This window comes from Eublepharis macularius, chromosome 6 (assembly GCF_028583425.1).
Source record: "Eublepharis macularius isolate TG4126 chromosome 6, MPM_Emac_v1.0, whole genome shotgun sequence".
NCBI lineage: Eukaryota > Metazoa > Chordata > Lepidosauria > Squamata > Eublepharidae > Eublepharis > Eublepharis macularius.
The window spans coordinates 60,401,670-60,425,166 of NC_072795.1; the positions used below are offsets into that span (position 1 = coordinate 60,401,670).

The following is a 23,497-nucleotide window of genomic DNA, read 5'->3' on the forward strand; positions in this document are numbered from 1 at the left end:
CTATAGCCGTTTGCCACTCTTTCTTCGACATCGTGGGGCCTGACTTACCTCGCTCCCACGTGTCTGCTCGTTTCCCTAACTCCGTGGCGCTTAGTTTATGTCCTTTTAGTTTAATTTGAATGTCCCGGTTTCATGAAGAAAAAAAAGATGTTTAAATAGTCCAAAATGTCGGGTGTCTTTTCTCTATGGTTTTTCTGTAGTTTTTGTAATCCAATATGGCCTACTTCCTCTTCTGCTGAAGTCGGGACCCTTCCCTTTTCCAAAATGGCGATTCCCTTCTTCCTGTCTTGGGGTAAGGGCCGTCTCTCTCCAGCAGCTCTATCCCTGTTACGCACTTCCTGTTTCCCGACTCCCCACAGCAACTCTCGTGATGGTAGGAACTTTCTCACAGTCTGTTATCTCCTTGCAGCCACAGGTATGAATAACAATAGTCCAATTTCTTTAATAACTTCGTTTAATTTAGTCCTTTTTCTAATCTGTTTCTTGCTGAGTCTTCCCCTGCTTCTAGTCAATCTGTTGCAGTTTAAAAGTCCACTTTAATACTTCCTTACTTTAAGTAGTTCGTCCCGTTTCAAGAGATAGTGATCTTTACCTTTTCAAACGTCTTTCTGGGTTGTAATCGCTGTTTCAAACTCAAAATCTTCTTCACCTTCTTTCCCCCTGTTGAAGCTTGGGCAGGTAGGTCTTATGCCAGCCGCACTGGCTCCAGGACTGCCGCAGAGATTTAAGCCGACCTGTCTTAGGGTGGGACCTCAAGGGTCGAGAGAGAGTCCGTTGTGTAGGACCCCCCCTCTCCCGAAATCAATGCGCCCTGAGGTGCTTGAGCATTCTATGCCTGTTCTCCGCCTGAGAACAGTTGGCCGCGGGCTTGTTTGCCCCGCCGGCCGCTGAAACGGCAGCCCGGTCAGCTCTGCACTTAGAGCTGTGTTAGACCTCCATGGATCCCAAACCGGAAGGACTTGTCCTTTCTTACATATCAGATTATAACGGGGTTTGCCATCCCTCCCCTTTTCAATCTTATATACTGATAGCCAAGTGGCCCTCATCTGCAGATCCTTAAATCCAGAGAGTGGAGCCATGAACAGACAAGACAGATCTTCCCTCACACCTAAAAAATGCCCTAGATATGCAGACAAATCTGAAATCTGAAAAAATATATGGGGTGGGTGGGTTTAAAAACCCAAAATGATAAAAGGAGAGCCTGTAACTTTAATCAGATGCCCTCAGTGGCTATTTCTAGGCAACCAGCCAATATTCCAGGCATGGTTTTTGTCAGTAAAAGGCCGGGGGATGGGGTAGGGTTCTTTAGGCCTTTGAGAGAGGACTCAGTGGGCCCAGGCCCAGAAGCAACCACCTGGCAATTTGTTACCACAAGACTTGCATGACTCATCCAGGCCTGGCTGCTTGCTATTGTATAACAGCAAAACCCTCCCCCCCACACACACACACACAAAACCCCACACTGTAATGTAGTGGCTGGAGTTTCAGTGCAGGATGTAGGAGACCCAGGTTCAAATCATCATTCTGCTGTGGAAGCTCAGTGGAAGACTTTGGTCCAGTCACACACACTCAGCCTAACCTACCTCTAAAGGTTGTTGTGAGGATAATATAGAGGCAGTATAGAAAGGAATAAAATTATTAAATATAGATGAAGCTGGAGTGACAGGTAAAAAGTAAGTTGTTTAATGGGCCTGAAAAAGAGAAAAACATAGGGAAAGGTGAGCATATGGAGGCTTCCAGGAGGAAGAAAAAAAGAAATCGTGTGGGGAAGAAAATATCGCAAAAATTTAAGTACCCTCAGCAAGACCTTGCTGATTTCCCACTATGCAACTGGGCCACAGGAGAGATGCTGACAGTAGGGGGATGTGAAGACAGGGGAGCAGACAAAGGTGGGTGGGAAGGAGAGAAGGAAGTAGGAAAAGGAAACACTGTGGGGGACAGAGAAAGCAAGAAGACATTTTTATTTATGTCATTTATAGTCCGCCTTTCTCACCGAGACTCAAGGCAGATTATACAGTGTGAGATTAGTACAATCAAGTACATTTCAATACAGTATCAAGGACATTTCATACACAATACCATAGGGTAAATAGATACAAGTTAAAAAGACATAGTGTTAGCAATAATCCAATACAGAGTAGAAAAAATACTGAAGCAGAACATAATCAATTCTAGAACTAACATTAGACAACATGGAGCACTGGTGGTGGGGATAGGAAAATGAGATACTACCCACAAGTCCTTGCAGGTCTCCGCCTTGTTGTTAGAGTCTAATAGCTTGAACAGACTTAAAACATAATTATACTTTTCCAAACCAATTGTTACCTGCTGCTAATTTTTTTTTGTACAAAACTCCTTTAGCTTTTCCGCAGCTTACATTCAGTTCATCACTCTGGAAATCTAAAATCTGGTGTTTCTCCTTTTGTACCCTTTTTCCTAGATGGAAACAAGAAATGGAAGTTAAAAGATTTGTTCCTTGTATCCTGGGATTTGGGTTTGTTTTTTTTTAGGTTTTGGGTACTTATCTGTAAAACTAGCTTGGCAGGTTTAACACATTTAATATGAATACTTACCTATATTTAGAGCAGAAGATCTGTGTGGAAGCAGCTCATAAGAGACATGTGGAAGGCCTAAGGAAAAAGAATGACTGAGAAAGAGAACATTCTGGTTCTATCTTTAATTATGTTGCTTAAGTTTGATTCTTTATACATATTTTTCCTGCTTTCATTTTCCTAATTAAATAAAACATTTATAATTCTATTTACCAATGGCAAGAGATAGGGTTGCCAACAACCTAGAGAGAGAAAAATGTCCTGCCCAAAATGTAATGCTTGGAAATGAGCAGGTGAAGCCTTTCTTGGCACAGAGGTAAATAATATCAGCTGGGAAATAACTTCCCATTAAACCTGTATAAAAGCAGCAGAGCATTTTTCTCTAGATTAATGATAACTCTAGAGGTTTACAAAAAGGTCTGTGGATTTGTTTTAAAACTATACTTATTATCTGCTGGTAGATCTTTCCTGGTCAGGAGTAGTAGAAGCCAGAAGGCTGGAGACGCTGCTATTTTCTCCTCTTTATCTTGCTTCAACTAACCCAGACCCCATAACTCCTTCCCTTAAATAGGGTTGGTGGGAGAAAGTGGAGTTACATAAATAATTATTATTTGTAGTACAACCCTCACAAGTCTCACTCCTTCTTAGCCTCATGGTTTCATCTGTCACCACCAAACATATAGGCTTAACCCCTCACCAGCCATTTGGAAACAAGTGAAATCCTAAGCATGTGCAAAGTACTAGCACAGTTGAGCAGTAGACCTGGGGGTGAGGGCACCTTGGTACAGCTTGTGGCTAACCAATGAAAGATTTTTATTGGATTACTACAGAATATAAAATACAGAGAGCACACAAATTATAGGAAGGTATGCCACACTAAGCTAGCAACTAAATAAGAAAGTTACTAAATCTAGATATAACCTTGAGAGTTACAAAAAACACCTGGACATCTCTTCAGGATGGGTGAACATCACTTGGTGAAGATTAAGAAAGTAGAGATGAGCCTGGCTCCACACACCCCTCCCTTCTCCCTTGCAGATAACCCCCACCACACACCCACACAAGGCTACAGACTTTTTAAAACACTCTCCTAGGGGTAGGATGTCCCTACCTTCTTGTGAGTCCCATCAGCCTTTCTAGGGTCCATGACTAGTCTACTCCCCACAGAGCTGGTTTTATGGTGCACCAAAAGGCTGGGAAAGCAGCATTCCTCCATCCCAAGGTGACAGTTGGAGCAAATGATATACTGCCCTGCCAACTTTTGATATCCCAGGGGAGATTAGGCTGAAAGGTGAATTAAAGGCCAGCTTGATATCCTTGGCATGACAATCTGTGCCTGGATTAATTGACCATAGCAAGTGTGGTCACCTGATAAATTTTAAATAAATAAACTGTGGATCAGTTGGCTTCAAAGGAGTTTGCCCTGTTAGTTACAATTACAGGACCCAATGGCATCAACTACACTGTCTCTGGCTCTTACAGCTGCTCATCCTCCAATCTGATATATGCCCTCATGTGCCAACAATGTCCTTCTGCTCTGTACATTGGACAAACCAGCCAACCTCTACGCAAAAGAATAAATGGACACAAATCTGACATTAGAAATGGAAACGTCCAGAAACCAGTAAGAGAACACTTCAATCTACCAGGACATTCCATCAAAGACTTAAAGGTCGCTGTAGTTCAACAGAAACCTTTCAAAAACAAAATCCAATGGGAGGCTGCTGAACTGGAATTCATATGCAAATTTGACTCTCTCAAGATGGGACTGAATAGGGACTATGAATGGTTATCACATTATCACAGGTAACAGATTTCCTTTACAGAGGCGGGGTCTGGGGGAGCTCAGTGGCACCTGGTGTGGGCTTTCAGGGACCACAGATCTCTTTGTCAGATGCATCTGGCAAGGAGAGCTGTAGTTATTGAAGGCTCATACTGCATTGGAATTGGATGGTCTAGCTGTTTGGCTGCTACAAACTAACAGGGCAAACTCCTTTGAAGCCAACTGATCTACACACCAAAAGGAGATGTTTACATATACTAGCAAAGGAATGTTTTGGTTGCACCCTCCCCCTCTTCCCCCCCCTAATTGCCTCTTCTCTCTCCTCCCCTTCTCCTCCCTCCTCTTCTATATTTGACCAGTCTCTGTATCATGCATCTGACGAAGAGAACTTGATTCTCGAAAGCTTATGCTACAATAAAATTGGTTAGTCTTAAAGGTGCTACTGGACTCTTTTTGATTTTGCTACCACAGACTAACACAGCTAACTCCTCTGTATCTATGCAGACTCCCTTCTCCAATTGTCTTTCTCTTATAGCTACTGCCAAAGGTTCTAGGGCAATGGCAAATAGTATTGGTGAAAGTGGGGCACCCTTGTCTAGTTCCTCTGCTAATATTTACATTTTCTGAAGTTCTACCATTGATTCTTATGTTTGCAATAGGATTGGAGTATATTGATTTTATTGCGGTGAGAAATTTAGAGCCAAATCCCATATATTCTAGAATATTGAGTAAATAAGGAACTTCTAGGGAGTCGAAGGCCTTCTCAATATCTAAAGATAAGAATGCTGCCTCAGTATTGTAAGCTTTACAGTGCGTTACTAAGTGCAGTGTTTTATGAATATTATCTGTTATGTTACGAGTAGGAATAAAGCCTGTTTGATCAGAATGTATGTAATTGGAGATGAATGAGTTTATACGCTTTGCCAAGATGGCTGTAAAGATTTTATAAAGCTGATTTAGTAAGGAGATTGGGCGATATGAAGCATTTAAGAGGATCTTTATCTTGTTTATGGATTACTATAATAGTTGCCATTTTCCAAGAAGGAGGTATTTGGCCAGTATTCATGATTAAATTGCAAGTTTCAGTTGAAGGTTTTGAAAGTAGAGTGGCATATTTTTTATAGAATTCTGACGGATAACCATCTGGCCCGGCAGCTTTATTGTTTTTCAGTTGCTTTATAGTTTCTATAGTTTCAGTATTTGTTATAGGGTTATCCATAATCTTGCTGTGATGGCATTCTAATTTTTTTAAAAAATATTTTTTATTGTTTTCCAAAACATATATACAAACATGAGACAGTTATCATTTTACTTGTCGATATCTATTATCTATTTCTTTTATCTTGTATATTCCACCTTATTACATCAATTGTGAGCTCTATTATGTCATTATACAGTTAATCTTAGTATCATATTTATGTTTACTGGTTATTGTTGTTTGTCATCCATTTGTAGAAGGGTTCCCATGGTACAGAAAAATCTTCTTCCACTTGCCCTTTCATTAACAGTGTTAATTTATCCATTTCTGCTATCTCCATTACCTTCGTTAGCAATTCTTCTTGTTAGGGAGTCTTGTTAGACTCTTTGTGGTTTCCAATAGGTTGCTAATAAAATTCTAGCCGCTGTTACTATATGGATTACTAAGTGTTCTTGCTCTCTCTTCATATCCGACATACAGTTTAATAAAAAAACCTCTGGTTTCAAAGGAATTGTTATCTGTAGGATATTTTGTAATAACTTATGTACCATTACCCAATATCTATGTACTTCTTTGCAGGACCACCACATATGGAAAAATGTCCCTATACCTTCTTTACATTTCCAACACTTATTTGACATATTTTTAAACATTTTAGCCAGTCTAACTATCGTTAGATACCATCTATGGAACATCTTATATAAATTCTCTTTAAACACAGCAGATTTAGTTATTTTAACATTTACTTTCCATATCTTATCCCACTGTACTTGGTCAATATCATTACCTAAATTCTGTATCCATAGTCTTTTACATTTCTCCACCCCATCATTTTCTTTCATTTTCATTAGGAAGATATACATTTTCTTTATCAACTTTTCATCTGAGTCACATAACAGTTTTTCAAACTTTTTGTTCTAGATAAAAGCCCCCCATTTTTTTAAATCTTTATTGTATCTGGATTCAATCTGCATTCTTGACCACCAGTTTAAATTAACACCTTGATTTTGTAATTCTTTCGTTTTCAGTAGTCCTTTATCATCTAGCAACTCTTTGTATCTAATAATTTTATTTGCCAAACAGACATTTGGTTGAGTGAATGTTTCTAATGGGGAGACCCATTGAGGGGTCTTCTCATATATTTGCGGTGCAATTTTTTTCCCATATTGTCATGAGGGATTTCCTTATCAGGTGGTTTTTATGTCCAGCTGTCTTCCCATACCATACAAATGCACGCCATCCCAGCTGTAAGTCATGACCTTCAAGGGCTAATAGTCTTGAATTTTCCAATAAAATCCAATCTCTCATCCACACTAGACCACACGCTTGGTAATACTTTTCCCAGTCTGGTAGTGTGAAGCCTGAATTTTCTTTCAATCCTTGGAGTACTTTTAATCTAATTCTTGGTTTTTTCCTCTGCCAAATAAATTTACTCACGGCATTCTGATTTTTTAAGATCCTAAAGTGAATTGATAAAGAATGATATCTTGTTGATGTTTGGATTTTTAGAAATATAAAGACATTTGTAAAAGTCCTAAAATACTTGAATAATGTCTACAGTTTTGAATTGTAGATTGTTATTCTTATCCCTAATATGATTAATATAGTTAACAGATCATTTTTGTTTTACCCTGTTTGATAGCAATCATAGAGATTTGGGGCTGTTGAACCAATATTTTTGCTTTAAATGCATAAGATTCTTCTTTATTTTGTTAATTTCTAATGTTTCCAATAATTTACGTTGGGCTATTAGCTTTTGATATGATTTTTTATTACCCATTCTTTTGTGTTGTTCCTCAAGGGATTTAATATTATTTAGTATTTCCACCCTTTGAGCTTTCCTTTGCTTATTTATATGAGCTGTTAAAGTGATAATATGCCCTCTTGCTACTGTTTTAATTGTATCCCAGATGATATTTGCACTTGTACAATTAGATGGATTTTCCTTAATTACCAATTCTAAAATATTTTCAATTTCTTTAGCTGCAGAGGGTAATGTCAGTAGTGTTTTAGGTAAACAGCAAAATCTATTTTCTTGTACCTCCATATTTCCAGAAATTATTAAGTTTACCCATGAATGATCTGACACTGTGATAGTGCCAATTTCTGACTGAATAGCTCTATTTATTAGGGTGTTTGAAATTAGTATAAAATCAATTCTGGTGTAGGTGTTGTGTCTTGGAGAATAATATGTATAATCCTTTTCATTTGTGTGTAGATGTCTCCAAATGTCTATAATATTATTATTTTTTAGTATAGATGCTAATCTAGTATCCTGTTATTTTTCCTAATGCTAGTTTTATTGAAATGTGATTTATCTAATTTATAATTGATTATATAATTTAGATCACCACCTGTTATCCGTTCTCCTTCCTGAAATGTGGAAAGCGTGGATAGAGTTTCTTCAATAAATTCAAGTTGGTTTTTATTTGGAGCATATATTGATGCAAACGTATATGTTTGGTTCTCTATGTGCCCTTTTATAAAAATAAATCTGCCTTTAGGATCTTTTAATGTATTTTTATGCTGAAACTGAATATCCTTAGCAAGCAAGACTGCCATCCCTCTAGATTTTGAGGATCCTATAGCATGGTGTTGCAACTGTATGCTTTTAACTCAGTTTGCTTTTAACTCAGAATTTTTTTTAGGATCAAAGTGAGTTTCCTGTAACAAAACAATCTGAGATTTCGTCTTGGCAATATTCGCAAAGATCCATTTTCTCTTGAAAGGATGACCCAAGCCTCACACATTATATGAAGTTATTTTTAAATTTAAACCCATTATGGATTAAATAACAAATAAATATGGTACAATGAAAAATATAACTTTTAAATATTACCTGGAATTATTTGTAAACTATGAAGCTTCTACTTACAGGTAATGCAAGTAAATAAATATATGCAAATATATATGTGTAACAATAAATATGAATAAATATATTGTATATATAAGTATAAATATATAATTATTAAATGGTATATATTATTTCTAAATATTGCAAGTCCCTGTAATTATGATAATGATATAATTTATCTGGATTTATTTAGTAGATTTATAGATGCCAATTAAATATATGTATATAATAAAGAATAAAAATATCAAGTATAATATAAAATTAATTGTAACAAGTATTAAATAGATTTAAATTAATACAATCTATAATTATAAACAATTAATTTGAAAAGTATAATTTATAATTGATTCAATCAAAAATTAGAAATAATAATAATATATGATTTATACCATTACTTTACACTTAGCTTACCAATCCCTTAAACCACACCAAATAAAGCCAACAACCCTCCTCTACTGTACAACCCCCCTTAATTTTTTTTTAAATAAGGACAAACACAGAAGTAATCACGTCATTAATGAGCAACCCTATCTATTACAATGTTAATAATAAATATCACTACTGCCAAAATATTGATAATTAATTATTAATAGGAATTATGGGTATGACTAAAAGTTATATTGACAGAGGATAGAAGTGTAACTATGTCAAAATCTATTTTATAAATATAGAGAAATAATTGTACAGCAAGACTTCTTGGGAAGGTAGAGTCCCGTCCCCAAACCCAGATAAACCTTCTCCTATTTCCTCTTCAATAATATTTTGTCCCCTTTTTGTTATTTATATGTTTATTTATTTTAATTTTAGATAAATAAAAGAATAAATATGATACTGAATAGAAGAGAAAAAATAACCCCACCCCAATTTCCCTCCTCCTCCCACCAATCCCTCCCCTTCGTCTTATTCTATAAGTTAATGAGAATTAAATAAGGTATAACAGTAACAATCCGTAACTGTCATGCTTAGGTTAAGCAAGACAGTTATCAGCCTAAGATAACTACTTTAACTGTTACTTAGTGAAAGGAGCTTAGGATTATTCTAAATGGGTTCTCCCATAACCTCTAAGAAGTATTTAAATTTACAAATATACATATAACATCTATAAAGGTATATTAACAAAGATTACTACAGCTTCAGTAAGATTCAGATGTGTTTGATGGGGATTTTACTCCCTTTAATGGATGAAGGTGATGATGAAGGAGGCATTTTGCGCTTCTGCAAAGCTCTGTCGTACTCCATGGGTGAAACAAAGTTCAGAGTTTGTAGGAATTGCTTCCCTGATAATTCATTTTCAATTATAACACGTTTTCCCTGCGATCGGATAAGCAGGTTTGTGTAGTTCACCCATCTGTAATTTATATTTACCTCACACAGCGCCACAGTTATTGATTTCAAAGCTCTTCTTTTTTCTAAAATCTCAGCTGGAAGGTCAGTGGGAATGACGAGTGGAGTACCTTTATAAGATATAGAGCCATTCTTTTTTGCTTCATTAAGGATTTTCAATCGTATTCTTTGATCAGGGATTTCAATTAGCACATCCCTTGGAGTTTCTTTTTTTGTGTGTTTAAGAGAGCCAATCTGGTAAGCCTTTGTTATTATTGGTGAAACCTCCAATTGGAGCTGATGGGAGAGCCATGTGGCTATAAAGGCTGTAAGGTCGACATTACGTGTAACTTCCTCATTCAAGCCCCTAATCTTGATGTTCCGCTGCCGGGAGAGTAAGTCTAATTTAACATTTTTTCTTTAAGCATATCAATTGATGCCTGCTGCTCCCTCAGATTGTTTTCTGCCACAGTGCTCTTACTAAGTGCTGTATAAGCTTTTGAATTCACTATCTGTAAGTCATGTTGGATTTCAGCGATCTGATCTGCTAGGGTCTTGATAATTAGTGACATCTGATTCAAAATATTATTCTCTAGCCTTGCTAGTTTAGTGTCCAGAGACTCAGATGTTAAATCCTGTGGTGAAACAGCAGTTAAAGGAGCGGTTGCCATTTTAGTTTGAAGTGAGATAGAGCTGGTCTCCGTCTCTGGCAAGTCTAGTAACTGAAATAGATTATTAGTTTTCCTTACTGTCCTAATAGATTGTTTATTCTTTTCTGAATTGGATTTTCCCATTGTACAGGAAATTGACTGAGTCTGAGGTGATGTTTTTGAGGTTTAAGGGTTCAGGGTTGGAGAGCAAGTTCAGTTGGCTTCCATCTTCTCTGGTTCCGAAGCCACGCCCCACCTTAAGGCATCATGTTTGAACAAACTTTTTTTAAAAAGCTCTCTTGATGTGATTGTTTTTATGGTGTCATAGCCAACAACACTAGTAAATTAGTATGCTACACATTCAGAAGATGACAGCCCTGATAGGTTTCTAGGATTTGAGCTCAGTGGCACCTTAGAGACCAACAAGCATTTTAGTGTGTAAGTTTTTGGTGACATTGAACTCAAATTCTGCTATTCTGTTGCAGACCAGCAGTTACCTACTTGAAACTAGATTTCCAGGAGGGGCTGTTTGAGAATGGAATAGTACATGATAAGCCAATCAGGTAGTATCTCCCAAGGAATGAAGTCTGGCCCAGGAAACGTCCATTGCAGCCCCTAGCTGAAGTCAGTCATTTACTCTGAACAAGTAACAGCTCCTTCCAGGCATGTAATACATTCTGTGCGTCACTATTAAAAATGACACCAGGCTAACAATAATAACCTGTACAGTAAAGGTAAAGGTGCAAGTACTGAGTAATGGGGGGACATGGGGGGACATCACATCACGACATTTTCTTGGCAGACTTTTCTTTACGGGGTGGTTTGCCATTGCCTTCCCCAGTCATCTACACTTTACCCCCAGGAAACTGGGGACTCATTTTACTGACCTCAGAAGGATGGAAGGCTGACTCAACCTTAAGCTGTCTACCTGAACCCAGCTTCCACGCCATGGTGCAGAGTGGTAAGCTGTAGTACTGCAGCCCAAGCTCTGCTCATGACCAGAGTTCGATCCTGGCAGAAGCCGGGTTCAGGTAACCAGCTCAAGGTTGACTAAGCCTTCCATCCTTCTGAGGTCAGTAAAATGAGTACCCAGTTTCCTGGGGGTAAAGCATAGATAACTGGGGAAGGCAATGGCAAACCACCCCGTAAAAAGTCTGCCAAGAAAATGTCATGATGCGACATCCCCCCAATGGGTCAGTAATGACTTGGTGCTTTACCTTAACCTGTACAGTATTCATGTATTTAAAATGTTTCATGAATATTCTCTCCTTACAAGATCAGAGTTAATATTCCCATACTGCAGACTAGAATCCAATATGGTGGCTGACTGGTAGGAACTATCTTTTTTCCTTCCACGCTGATCTACTCAATGGACTTGGTCCAAGAAGGCAAGATTGGAGTAATCGACCGGAGCCTATCTTCTTGATAAAAAGATTAAGCAAGCACCGCTGGGTGATTTGAGTTGTCTGCTCTTTTTAATTAGAGGGAGACAGCCTTTGTTCTTCAGCAGCAGTACATTTTGCTAGAGTTAGATTGTACGTGGCTATTGCCACTTAAGCTGATCTTGGAATTTTTCTCTTCTTAGATTCTGCTAGGACCTTATTTTTTCTTCTTCTTTTAATCAATTTCTTCCTTCTCCCCTGCCTCTAAGAGACTGTGAAGGGTATTTTTTGTATTTTGTATCCTGTATTTGTGCCAGGGACGATAGCAATTTCAACGGTGGAAACTATTAAAGACGTCTGCTCTTCAGCTCAGCATTGATGCATTCAGTTAAGTGAGACATAAAATAATTGGGATTTCCTCTCTGATCTGCAAGTTACTGATAACGATAGAACTGCATTTGGGAACTCAGCCAATTTTATACAGAACTCTTCTAATTGAATTTGGGAATTTTGCCAGATCATTTCCTTCCTTTCTCCTTTTACTGTTGGCTTGCTTTACTAAACTTTTTAAAGAAGGATTATGAGAAGTGATATTGTAAACAAACAACTGATTTTAATACCTTTCATTACTTGGCTAATCTGGACTGCAAATTACCTAAAGGGAAGGACTTAAAAGTCTTTATATTAGAGATTTAACAAATTTGTGGTGATAAACAAAATAGGAGGGGGAATATGGTGGATTTTGATCTATGTAGTTTCACCATCTACTACCACCTGCTGGACTAAAAAATGGTTGCAGTCATGAAGCAAGCTCGAGAAGAAATTATACAAAGAATCGCCCAAGGAATAGCCACCTCCCTCTCAAACCGACTTGAAAGTTTGCTAAGCAAAGTAAAGCAAGATTATGGAAATATTTTAGCCAAGATGTGTCAAGGGGAACAAGATCGTCCAAAACTAAATACAGAAGACAATGAACCAGTACTGCTATCTCAGCAAACTGATCAGGCCATGAAAGGAGTTTCTGAAGATCATGACTATGGATTTGAATTACCTTCTGGACTGCCCAAAACAAATTAGGCACTTCAAAGAACCAAACAAGCCATCCAAGAACTTAAGAAACAGTTGGAGAAAACTACTGATGTGGGAAAGGGAACTGAATTCCGACATTCATTAAAAGCAGACTTTGAACTCAGGAAAAATAATCTAGGCTTCCATGAGGACTATGTGAAGATCTATGGTGATTTTGACCCAGGAGGTCCCCCCCCCCTACTGAGACCCCAAGGAGTACAGATACTGAAAGCACATGTTTTGTTACATGTAATTATGGTTGACTATCTTGCAAAATTGCCATCAATTTACCTGATATATAATAAGTAAAATATGCTACAAAGTAAAGTTTTAGAAGATTTGGTATTTATAATAAATAATAAAATTAGGTTAAGAGGTAAACAAATTAATCAAAATAGCAACGTATGAGGCTAATAGCTTCCTAGAATGAGTAAATGTTGAAACTAAAATATGTGAAATTCCCCCTTCAGATAGAACTTAAATCTAAAGATCACTTTTCGGAAATTTATTAAGATCCAATTTATTTTTGGTGGAGGGAGACAATTTTTATCTGCCAGTTTAATTATATATTTTCTTAAAGTAATTGTTTACTTTCCCTCTTCTTTTCTTTTTTTTCCCTTTCTTTCTGAAATATGTTGTAATCAAAATATGTAGAATCTTTCCCTTAGACAAACTTAAAATGTAAAAGATTTTTTCTCTCTCTGTTGGAATATCATTACTCTTTTCATGAAATACCATGTTTTTTTAGTAATTTCTTTTTACTTTGTGTGCTAATGGAGTCTATATATTTGATTACTGATATACTTGCTTAGAGTAATTTTTAAGTTTTTTCATTCCTTTTCTTCTTTTTGCTCTGTTTTGAAGTAATATTTCTGCATATAGTGTCTTTATTATGTCCTTTTAATTATGATTTCTAATGGCTCAACATATAAAATATATAATAGGTTAATTTGCTAATTTAAGACTAGACGGGCAGCCCAATCCTAAGAGGGGCGGGGAAAGTGAATAGGAACCGAACTAAGGCTTGTGATGGCGTATCTGGGCTTTACGCCCGCGTAAATTGCCCTCCGCCCGCGCTGGGACGCGGTGCTGGCCCGCCGGCAGGCCGGCACCAGCGCAAGCCTCAGGCGGCCAGGCGGAGGCGGAGGAGCGGCGTAGAGCAGGGCGGGGTCGGAGTTAGTCTGCTCCCTAAGCCCCTCCAGAAGCGGGAACGCCCCCAGTGGCGCAAAAAAGCTACGCCACGGAAAAAGAAGGCGTAGCCCATAGGCGCTCATGGAACAGCGAAAAACCGGCCCCCTCTCCGAGCGCTCAGCCCCGCCTCCATGGCCCGAAGGAGCATAGGATGCGAACTATCCTGGGGACCAAACAGCATGCGCGCCCGGCGTGAATGAGCCCCCCTCTCTGCACCCAATCACCTGCGACTGCGTCCTACAAAACATCCGGCCAGCGCCGGCCAAAACCCTCAGGTAAGTGAGCACGTCGCCGGAGGCTCTGTCCGTGTGCTGCGTGGCATTGCCCCTTTGAACACAGAACGGGGGTGAGGGCATTCACAGTGGCAGGCACAGAATGCACTCGGGGGACTTTGCGAAAAAGTGGGGGCACTTCCCGTAAAAGGGAAGAAGTGCAAATGTCTGGCTAACCCCCTTTTTACCCCGACAGGAAGAACAACTCAACATCTAACTGGACTCATGCAAGCTAGTTGCTTCTAACTAAGCACAAACAAATTAACCCTTCCGTGAGAGAAGGGAGTGACACTTGGCGAATTTACAGCAGCCTCTCCCGTTTCCTTGCAGGTACCCTGACTCTGGTATTCCCGCGTGGTGTTGACTGACGGAGCGCTGACAGGTGAGGGGGAGGTAGGGGAGGGGGGATTAGTGCAAACTGCCCATTCACCTGACCCCACCCGCTCACTTGCCGCTTCGGGTGAGGCCCAGCAGGAGTGGGGGGCGACCATGGCCGCCCCTGGCTGCCCCTGGCCGCCTCAGAGGCAGGCGCCCCAAAAACCACATGCGACCAGGTGTTTGTTATGACCAGCTCATTCCTTCCCTTAAAGGTAAAGGCTTGCCAAGGCCGAGTGCATCCTCGCCAGACCGTCATGCATCAGCTGGTCGCTGCTGCCCTCGACTACGTGCATCCTCCCGGATGGCGATGTGTGGGGCTTGCCTCGCCAGTGGAACGAGGCAAAGCCCACATGTGTCTTTTTCTCCCGCAGGCACATCCAGGGCAGGGCTGCTCCCCCGCGTCCCGCACTCCCCAAACATCTCTGACGGAGGGTTGGCTGCAGCCCAGGAAGCACTTTCGCGCCACGGCCTGCATCTCAGCCCCGCCCCGCCGAGCGGGAAGGAGGGCTGTGAAGAATTCCCCGGCTCCCTTGCTAGCCTAAAAACAAGCCCACTTGTTCCAGTGCAATAAAACGAGTTGTAAAACAACTGCCTTCTGTGTCTGCGAGCCTGACTTCGTCCTCTGCCCCTCCCCCAGCACTCCCGTCACATATCTCCACCTGCACATTGCCACAAATGTATCTGACAGACCCCGTTCTGCCTCCCCGCCCCCCCCCTCACAGTAACGTCAGGTAGAGGGTTGGGGCAGGGCATGTCAGCAGGAAGGGGGGAGCCACCGAGGGTGATCAATCCCTGGTAGGGCGAGCAGCTGGCACCCGATAAGCCAGGGAGAGGGTGGCTGGGGGTGCTGCTGCAAGGGGGCGAGAGATGGCAGGGGAAACAGTCCACTCACTGGAACCCTAGCCCCATCAGTGAAGAAACTAGGGTAGCGGCAGACAGATGCCGTATCCCAGGCAGGAGGTCTTGCGCGCCTGGGGAGGGTCACTTCCGTTGCAGCCGCAGCCACAGCAACAAAGTCCCATGAGCGGCTGTCTCCCAGAGTGGGTCCAGCCCCTCGGGTGTCTGCGGCAGCCCCATTGGTCATTCCAACACCCTCCACCCCACGGTGTCCCACCTCGCATCCATCCTGCGGGGCAGTTGCGAGGCTCCCGCGCCAACATGGCGTGGTTGTTGGGAGGGGTGGGGTGTGTCCGAGGCTGTGTGTGGCTCTGCCCTGCCCAGCGGCTTCCCCCGACACTGGCCGCAATGTGGGCGGCAATCGAGAGGGAGCGGCTAGAGGTGCACGCCACATGGGAGGAGGCGAACAACCGCGGCCGGGAGTTCATGGCCGCGGTACTGGAGGTGGGAGAGGGGCTCCGTGCCTCTCAAGCCCGTGCCGAAGCCCTGCTCGGGCGGCTCGTCACCATCCTCGACCCGTCGGCCCCACCCGCTGCAGCAGCTCCACCTGCCCCAGAGGCACCCCTCCCTTGGGCCCAGTTGGCTGTGAGAGGCCGGGCCCGTGGACGGCCAAGGGGGTCCGGCCGCCGGCCTCGCCGGTGAGCCCCGCTGCCGCCTTGCAGGGGGTGTGTGTTCTGCTGGACAGGTGGGGCCGCGGCCCAGGGTGTTATACAGCTGCTGGAGGCAATAGGGCCGGGTCCAGGGGGGCCAGGGGCAGCGGAGCAGGCCTTGGCCGCGTGACCTGGTCGCCGCAGCCGGGAAGGCTGGGTGGAGGGGCAGCTGCTTCTGACCATGCACTCGCACAGGCGCTGGACGGCACAGGGGGCGAGCGGGGAGGGGGCTGGCGAGGCAGCGCCCGGGCCGTCGATGGGCCCCTGGCTGCCTGTCCTTCCAAATGGGCTCTGCCCAGCCCTGCCTCCCCATGGTCCCTCGACACCCACCCTCTCCTACACGCCTCCCCTTCCTCACGTCTGCTGGGGGAGGTGGGATGGTATAATAATAAAGACTGATTTCTGTGCAACGGGTGTCTTTGCCTTGGGACGGGGACGGGGGCGGGCCCGCTGTGTCTGCCTCTTGGTGGCGGCCTCAGGCCAACCCTCCCCTTCGGCGCGACTTGGTGGCTGTTCCCTACTGCCGGGACTGGCTGCTGCCCTGGATTCCTCATGGCAGGGTGCCTGCCAGTCTCATGCCAACCTCTCTGGACGTGGCCGCCACGGACTTGGCGCTGCATTGGGCAAACGGTGGAAAGGCTCCTCAGACCACGCCCACCCCTCTCCTTCCCGACTGCGAGCCCCACCCAACGCACGAGCCGGGGTGGTCTGCCGGCATGGGCGCGATTTGCCTTCTGCTCTGGGGCCTGGCCGGGATCGCGTGCTGCCCATTGGTTGTGCCTATCCTGGCCCCTCCCCCTGCTGCTTGTGGGGAACAGCGCCCTTTGGCTGCGCCCGGCGGTGGCCGCGCATCAGGCCCGCCCACAATGCTTTCTGGTTCTCCCAATTTGCATCTCTGCGCTGCTGCCGGGGCTGGCTCTGCTGCACTTTGCTGGCACAGGATACGGCCTGGCGGCACCACTGCTCCATCTGTGCAGGCACGCCAGCGTTGGGGCCGGCCATAGGATTGCGCAGTAAATTTTAAGATACTAACAATGCAATCCTATGGTGAGTTACTCAAGTCTAAGCCCACTAAAGTCAATGGACTTAGACTGGAGTAACTCTCCATAGGATTGCACTGTTAGTCAAGTAATGGAACTAATATTAAATAATCTGTGATAGAATTTAATTTGGATACATAACATACAGATGTTTATAGTTTCATTCATGCAGGATCCTCAACAATAGGTGGAAGTATAATTTGTATTGCTTTGGACTATCTGCTTTGGGGAGTAAAAAAACAGTTCATGTATTTTACTTATATTTTGTAGGTACTTCAATTTATTGTTATTACTCAATGTACTTTACAGCATATCTAATCTGTTAGATTTATTTAATAAGTTTATATATAAGGTTCTATGCACTATTAATTGTTCTTTCTTACTTCTTAAATAAAATTTTAAATTAAAAAAATACTCCCATACTGCTGAGGGAGGACAAAGGCACCATGTTTTGCCTGCTGCCTTGTAAATTCATGATTAAACAGAGTTTGAACCAGAGATTTCCTGGCTCACAATCTCAGGCACCAACCATACCAGCCTGCAAAGTATTTTGATAATTTTTGGTAATCTGTAAAACTAGTTTAGCAGGTTTAGTAAAGCCATCATGAATACTTACCATTTTTTAGACTTTTATATATTGGCTGTAAATCTTGATATGCATCCAAGTTCTCCTTGCAGAAGAGCTTCCTATATGTTAATTCATTGAACTCAAGGCCTCTAAGCATGTTGTATATTGCTTCATTAATACCTCGATTTGAATTTGCCTCCCTTTCACATTTCTAGAAGGAAACAACATATAGCTTATTTCACCTAAGCATTCAAGTATCTATTTATAGAGTGACAATACAGAGCAACCATATACTACACTATTTACTATTGCCTACAAAGGGCTGCTTAGATGATTATTCCAGCTGAATCAGAGCACTAAATTAATGTACACAGCCTGGCGAGCAATCCCCCAATATTGTGCTTTATTTACGGATCATATTAATTCCATAAATTCCACAACCTCAGGTTACATATTCTTCCAAAGCAAGCCCATAATCTCAGCTGTTTTGGATGCATCTTCACTTTTGCTTGCAGAAAGGATGTATTTCCCTATGGTCAGTCAACACTGCAGATGTGGCCAGTGTGGGGTAGTGGGTATGGTGGCAGATTAGCAGTGGAGAGATTTGTGTTCAAATCCTCACTCAGCCGTGGATGGTGACCTTGGATCACATACTTATCTATCTGCCTAACCTACTACTCAGGGTTATTATTATGAATGAGGGCTATAAAACCCAGGGATTCCAAAATCGCTGGGAAGTACACTCTTTCCCAGTAATTGGGGGTAATAAAGTGCTCAAATGGCCAAATGAGCAGAGATGAATTTCCTGTCAGGAGATAATCATTTGCCCCAACTGCCAGGAAGGGCAGGCTGGATCGCTATTTGGATAACCTATGCTGGGCAATAAAGCCAGGAGATGTGTGCTCCAACATGATTGGAGAAAGGCATGACCAAGTTTCCAGGAGGGTAATCCTTGGAAGGGCTTGTCAAAGGAGCATAAACGTTGTTGTTGCAGTGTTGTTGTTATGATTTGAGAGCTGGTCACAGAGGTGCACACCATTCTTCAGAGATTTATAAAGATGATTTCTAGATGCTTTATTATATCTAGAAATATATATGAGAATAGGCTAAAGCATTTGGTGTTTCTTAGCGGAGGATATGATAACGTTTTATAAAACTATTTATGGTAAGGAGAAATGAAGGATATTTTTTCTGGTTCTTAGAACTTTGGACCAATCAAACTGATAAGCAGTAACTTCAAGGACAGACTAAATATGTTTTCTTCACACTATACATAATTAATTTATGGAATTCACAGCCACAAGATATGTATTTATTGAATGTCTTTTTATCCCAGTCTTCCTTCAAAAGGAACTCATTTCTTTCCTCCTCTATTTTTATCTACACAACAACCCTGTGAGGCAGATAAGCCTGTGAGAATATCTGGCCCAAGGTCACCCAGTAATTTTCATGGCATAGTCTTAATCCAATATCTTAATCATTCCATTCCATTGTCTCTGGTGATGACCAGTAGCTTAGAAGGCTTTAAAACTGGATTAGGCAAATAGCAGCTCTATGAATGGCTGCTAGCCAATAGCTGTTCAGATGTAGTGTTGCTGGGTGGCAATAGCATGTGATGGCTATTGACTTCATGGCTGGGCATCTGATTGGCCACTGTGGGAAACAGGATGCTGTCCTTTGATCTTGCAGGGGTCTTATGTTTCTGTGCCCTCAGATCATTTAAGAAAATAAAAAAACACTATTCACATGAGAGAATAAGAAAAGCCTTGATGAACTCCATAGTTGGGGCTTACAAAATGAATTCTTAAACAATACTCACCTCAAAATCTTCTTGAGAAATTATTTCGTTATCTCGTAAGCCATGGAGGAATGGAAACGTTTTATTGATTGCACAAGATATAGAAAGTTTGACCTTCTTCCAAATGTCATCCCCAGCTGGAATACTCATTTTATAAACAAGGCCAGACTAATTTTCAGATGCCTTGAAAACCTAAAAGGGAGATCATCAATAGATACCTACTATATTACTACAAGAAATAGAACTGATCATGTAAATTATGAATATATTATAGGCAAGCATGGGAAAATAAAAACATGGCAAGAAATTCAAGCTCAAGGGGAAAACATTCCATGGTTGATGTAAGTGGTGTCCAAACTCAAAGAGCAACTATCCAAAGGTGGTCGACTAAGAGAAAAATAATGTTTGAATAACTAATCAGTAGAGATACAAAACAATTGTTAGGAAAAATATGTAAAATTTTACTGCAATACAAAACAGAATCAGAACAAGCTGAATGACAAGGAGCTAGGGTAAAAATTAGAACCCAGGTTTAGAGTTACTGTGTAGGTGTGCATACATGAGTTTGCAGCCTGACTTCTGTTCCTCTAAATTTCTAAATCTGAACAGGTTAAATGTAGCAGGTCTTTGCCACTTCAGGAATGCTTAATTCTAGAATTTTGGTTCGTTACTAGTATGTTTTTATCTTGCCTGTCCTCTAGAAACCTCATATTGGTGTCTATTGTTCTCTGCTTCTCCACTGTATCGTCATAACAGCCCTCTTAGGTTGAGAGACAGTGAATGGCCCAAGATCGCTCAGTGAGTTACATGGCAGAGTGGGGATTTAAACATGGGTCTTCCAGAGAACAATCCTAAAGAGTTCTACTCAGAATTTTATTCAAGTCTACTCAGTGGGGTTTATTCCCAGGTAAGTGTTCTAAGGATGGCATTGCCAGATACTAGCCTGGCTGTACATCATACTAGTTGTGATTTAAGCAATTCTTATTTAAATATCAAAATAATTTCTCTCTCTCTCTTAGGCTTTTAAAAAAAATATTTTATTAAAACAGAAAATAGCATTGAACTGTAGGAAAAATATCAAAAGCAGAATATATAACAGAAAGTGACATTAGACAGTAAACATAATATTGATAACAAAACATGTAATGAAGTATAACAAAGTAGCATTAGAGAATAGACATACTACAGATTATTAAAACTATGTAACATCTCTCAATCCACCCACTTGTTTATGTTAAAATACATTATACTCAACATTTTATATTCAACGTTTTAAAGAAAACTTATCTTTCAGCCACATAGTAAAAAAAAAGCTTTCAGTTGGTGCAAGCTGCAAATTTTAGTGCACAAAGCACTGCTGGGACAGATCAGTAAGTAATGGCTTGTGTCTACCTCAGTGATATTCTCATACAAAATGGCTGGCAAACAGACCTATCAGATTAGGGTGCTGTTTAATAGCAGTTCTTTTAGCACTTACCTCTGGCTGATTTTACCCTTCAGAGAGGCACATAGAGATGATGTGAAGACTGAGCACAAGGTTGAGAAAAAAATAACTGAATAGAACCACAAGGGTTGTCAAGAGGAAAAAATGACACACACTAATTCTTCGTCAATCAGTTTCACCAAAAATGAAACTAAATTTTTTGTTCCTCTTGCATGACTGCCAAATGGTAGTCTTTCCCTCCTCCCATCACCAGTGTTAAAGGCACAGAAACCCAAACAGGAAAAAAAATATCAGCCCTTAACTCAGCAGCCCTTAACTCAGTGGCTGACATGCCACTTGTAGCTCTTCTAAGCACTGCTCCTCATGGCATTCACCCCATGTTCTAGAAAAGTGGGCAGTTTCTTTCGAAATTAAAATTTCATTGTTACTATGGTCCCCAAGATATAACTTCTATTTTTAAAATGCAACAGAGTTTGCCCATGACAATTATATCAAGGTTGTATAGATGTAGGCAGGGCTTTTTTTCAAGGGGAACGCTGGGGAACAGAGTTCCGGAACCTCTTGAAAATGATCACATGGCTGGTGGCCCCGCCCCCTGATCTCCAGACAGAGGGGAGTTGAGATTGACCTCTGCGCCACCAAGTGGCACAGAGGTCAATCTCAACTCCCCACTGTCTGGAGATCAGGGGGCGGGGCCACCAGCCATGTGACCATTTTCTCCAAGGGCAACCCACTGAGTTCCACCACCTCTTTTCCCAGAAAAAAAACCCTGAGTGTAGGAATTCTGTGTTTGAGAATTGATCAACATATGCAGCTGAATAAGATGGTGGGACATACCACTGATGAATGTAGCCTGTGAAACAGAACTCTCAGTTGAAGAGAAAGACAACCTAGGATGCTAGAGATACTCTAATAATTAAAAGAGTTGTACTATATATTGTTTGTGCATTTTTGGTGTTGGAATAGGCGACTCAGCCTGCCTTTGGACACTGGGGGGCGCTGCATCTTTGAATGTAATGTATAAGTCTAGCAATCTGCCACTCTCTTGTCTAAGGTGGGAATGCCTACTGACTCCTCCTCTTGCCTCTATGCCTCTTGGGAGATTTCACACCTTCCCTCATGCTCTTCCAAGAGAAAAGATGTAAAGCCACCATGCTCCTCATGCAGCCCTTCTCTTTGTCCACAAACCTGCACCTACAACCTCGCAGCCTAGTTTCAGGCCGTGGTATTAGCCTAGAGAATGTAACTCTTTAGATAGGATCTTTCCCTTGTTATTACCAGAAGATATTGCTATGGAGAAATCTGCTACAATAAACTGTAAGTTCTATCTTTCTATGAATTTTGTCTGAGGATTAATTAATGCACGTTTGTGAGGGTTTAAACACTTCTGACTAAATTACTCTGCTCTATGATACTCTGCTAAGTTACTAAACTAAATATATAAAATACCATAAATCTCTAACATTTGGGTGGTGTCTGGGGCATATAGCAGTCATGTGGCTTTTTTGGTTGATAGGAATCATTATCTGCAGAAAGAGTATTACTGCCTTAACTGCCATTTATTAATGGAAGTGTCTGTGAGCCTTCAGAACCTTCATGCTTTGCTAATTCTCAGTTGCATGATATAAAATCATGAATGTGCTCTCCTCATCTTAAGAGGAAATGCCTACAAATTATTATCCAAGGCTGGACCTTCTCCCAGATTTACTTCGGCCATAGCAGATGGTCATGATGACCCTGGTCCTAACCTTCAGGCTGCCAACAGTTCCTAAGGCCACCCAGAGGGCATTATGAAATTTCCAAATCAAAATAAGCACGAAAATTGCTTTCAGGTTGTTACTGTGATTTTTTGGAATGGTAACATAAATCTGGGATGCCTGGGAATTATGCTGCCTCCTTCCCGAGAAACCCATGTTGTTTTTAATGCTCAGGTGCTTATTGTCAGCCATGCAGCAGGCACCTTGCTTTTCTTTTGATTCTACTGATTTCCAGGGTAGTGGCCCAGGGGAGACAGCGCCTAGCTGGCATGAGCAGGCACAGGACCACGCAGAGCTGTGGTTCTGGCTCACTCCTGCTTTCCTCTGTGGGGGCAAAACACCTTTTTCCTTGGCAAGTAGGGTGGCTGGGGTACCATTTTCAGGGGCCCATCGTATTAGACACCTTGGTCCAATTCATTTGAAACTTGGGAGATCTTTAGTGGACAGCAGTCCTCACTCTCCTGCAATTTTGGTGTGATTTGGTTGACTTTGGTTTTGCCCAAAATCCCTCATGGAGAATAATGGCAGAGCTGTAGGACAGGACGAGGAGGTTTTTTGCAAAGGAAGCCTTTCTCACTTTGTGAAAGGAAATAAACAACAGACCACAACAAAGAAGGATAGCAAACAGATTTTTTTTATTGTCAGTCTCTTTAAGAATAGGGAATTGAAATTAATGCAGACAGGGTTCTTTT

General features: G+C 41.6%; 1 protein-coding gene across 2 annotated transcripts in view; it reads right to left on the reverse strand.

Moving 5' to 3' along the window:
* SP140L (SP140 nuclear body protein like) overlaps positions 1–21,206 on the reverse strand; it is a 68,630-nt gene extending 47,424 nt beyond the window's left edge. Inside the window, exons 1-5 of one of the 2 annotated variants that reach the window (XM_054983729.1) lie at positions 21,082–21,206; positions 19,626–19,796; positions 17,855–18,017; positions 2,574–2,630; positions 2,326–2,436 (exon numbers count right to left, since the gene is read on the reverse strand). In XM_054983729.1, coding sequence (XP_054839704.1) covers positions 2,326–2,436; positions 2,574–2,630; positions 17,855–18,017; positions 19,626–19,754 — 460 coding nt within the window. In that variant the 5' untranslated portion in view covers positions 19,755–19,796; positions 21,082–21,206. The remainder of the gene's footprint in view (positions 1–2,325; positions 2,437–2,573; positions 2,631–17,854; positions 18,018–19,625; positions 19,797–21,081) is intronic. The other variant, XM_054983730.1, reaches the window with a different exon arrangement.
* Positions 21,207–23,497: the final 2,291 nt, after the last annotated feature.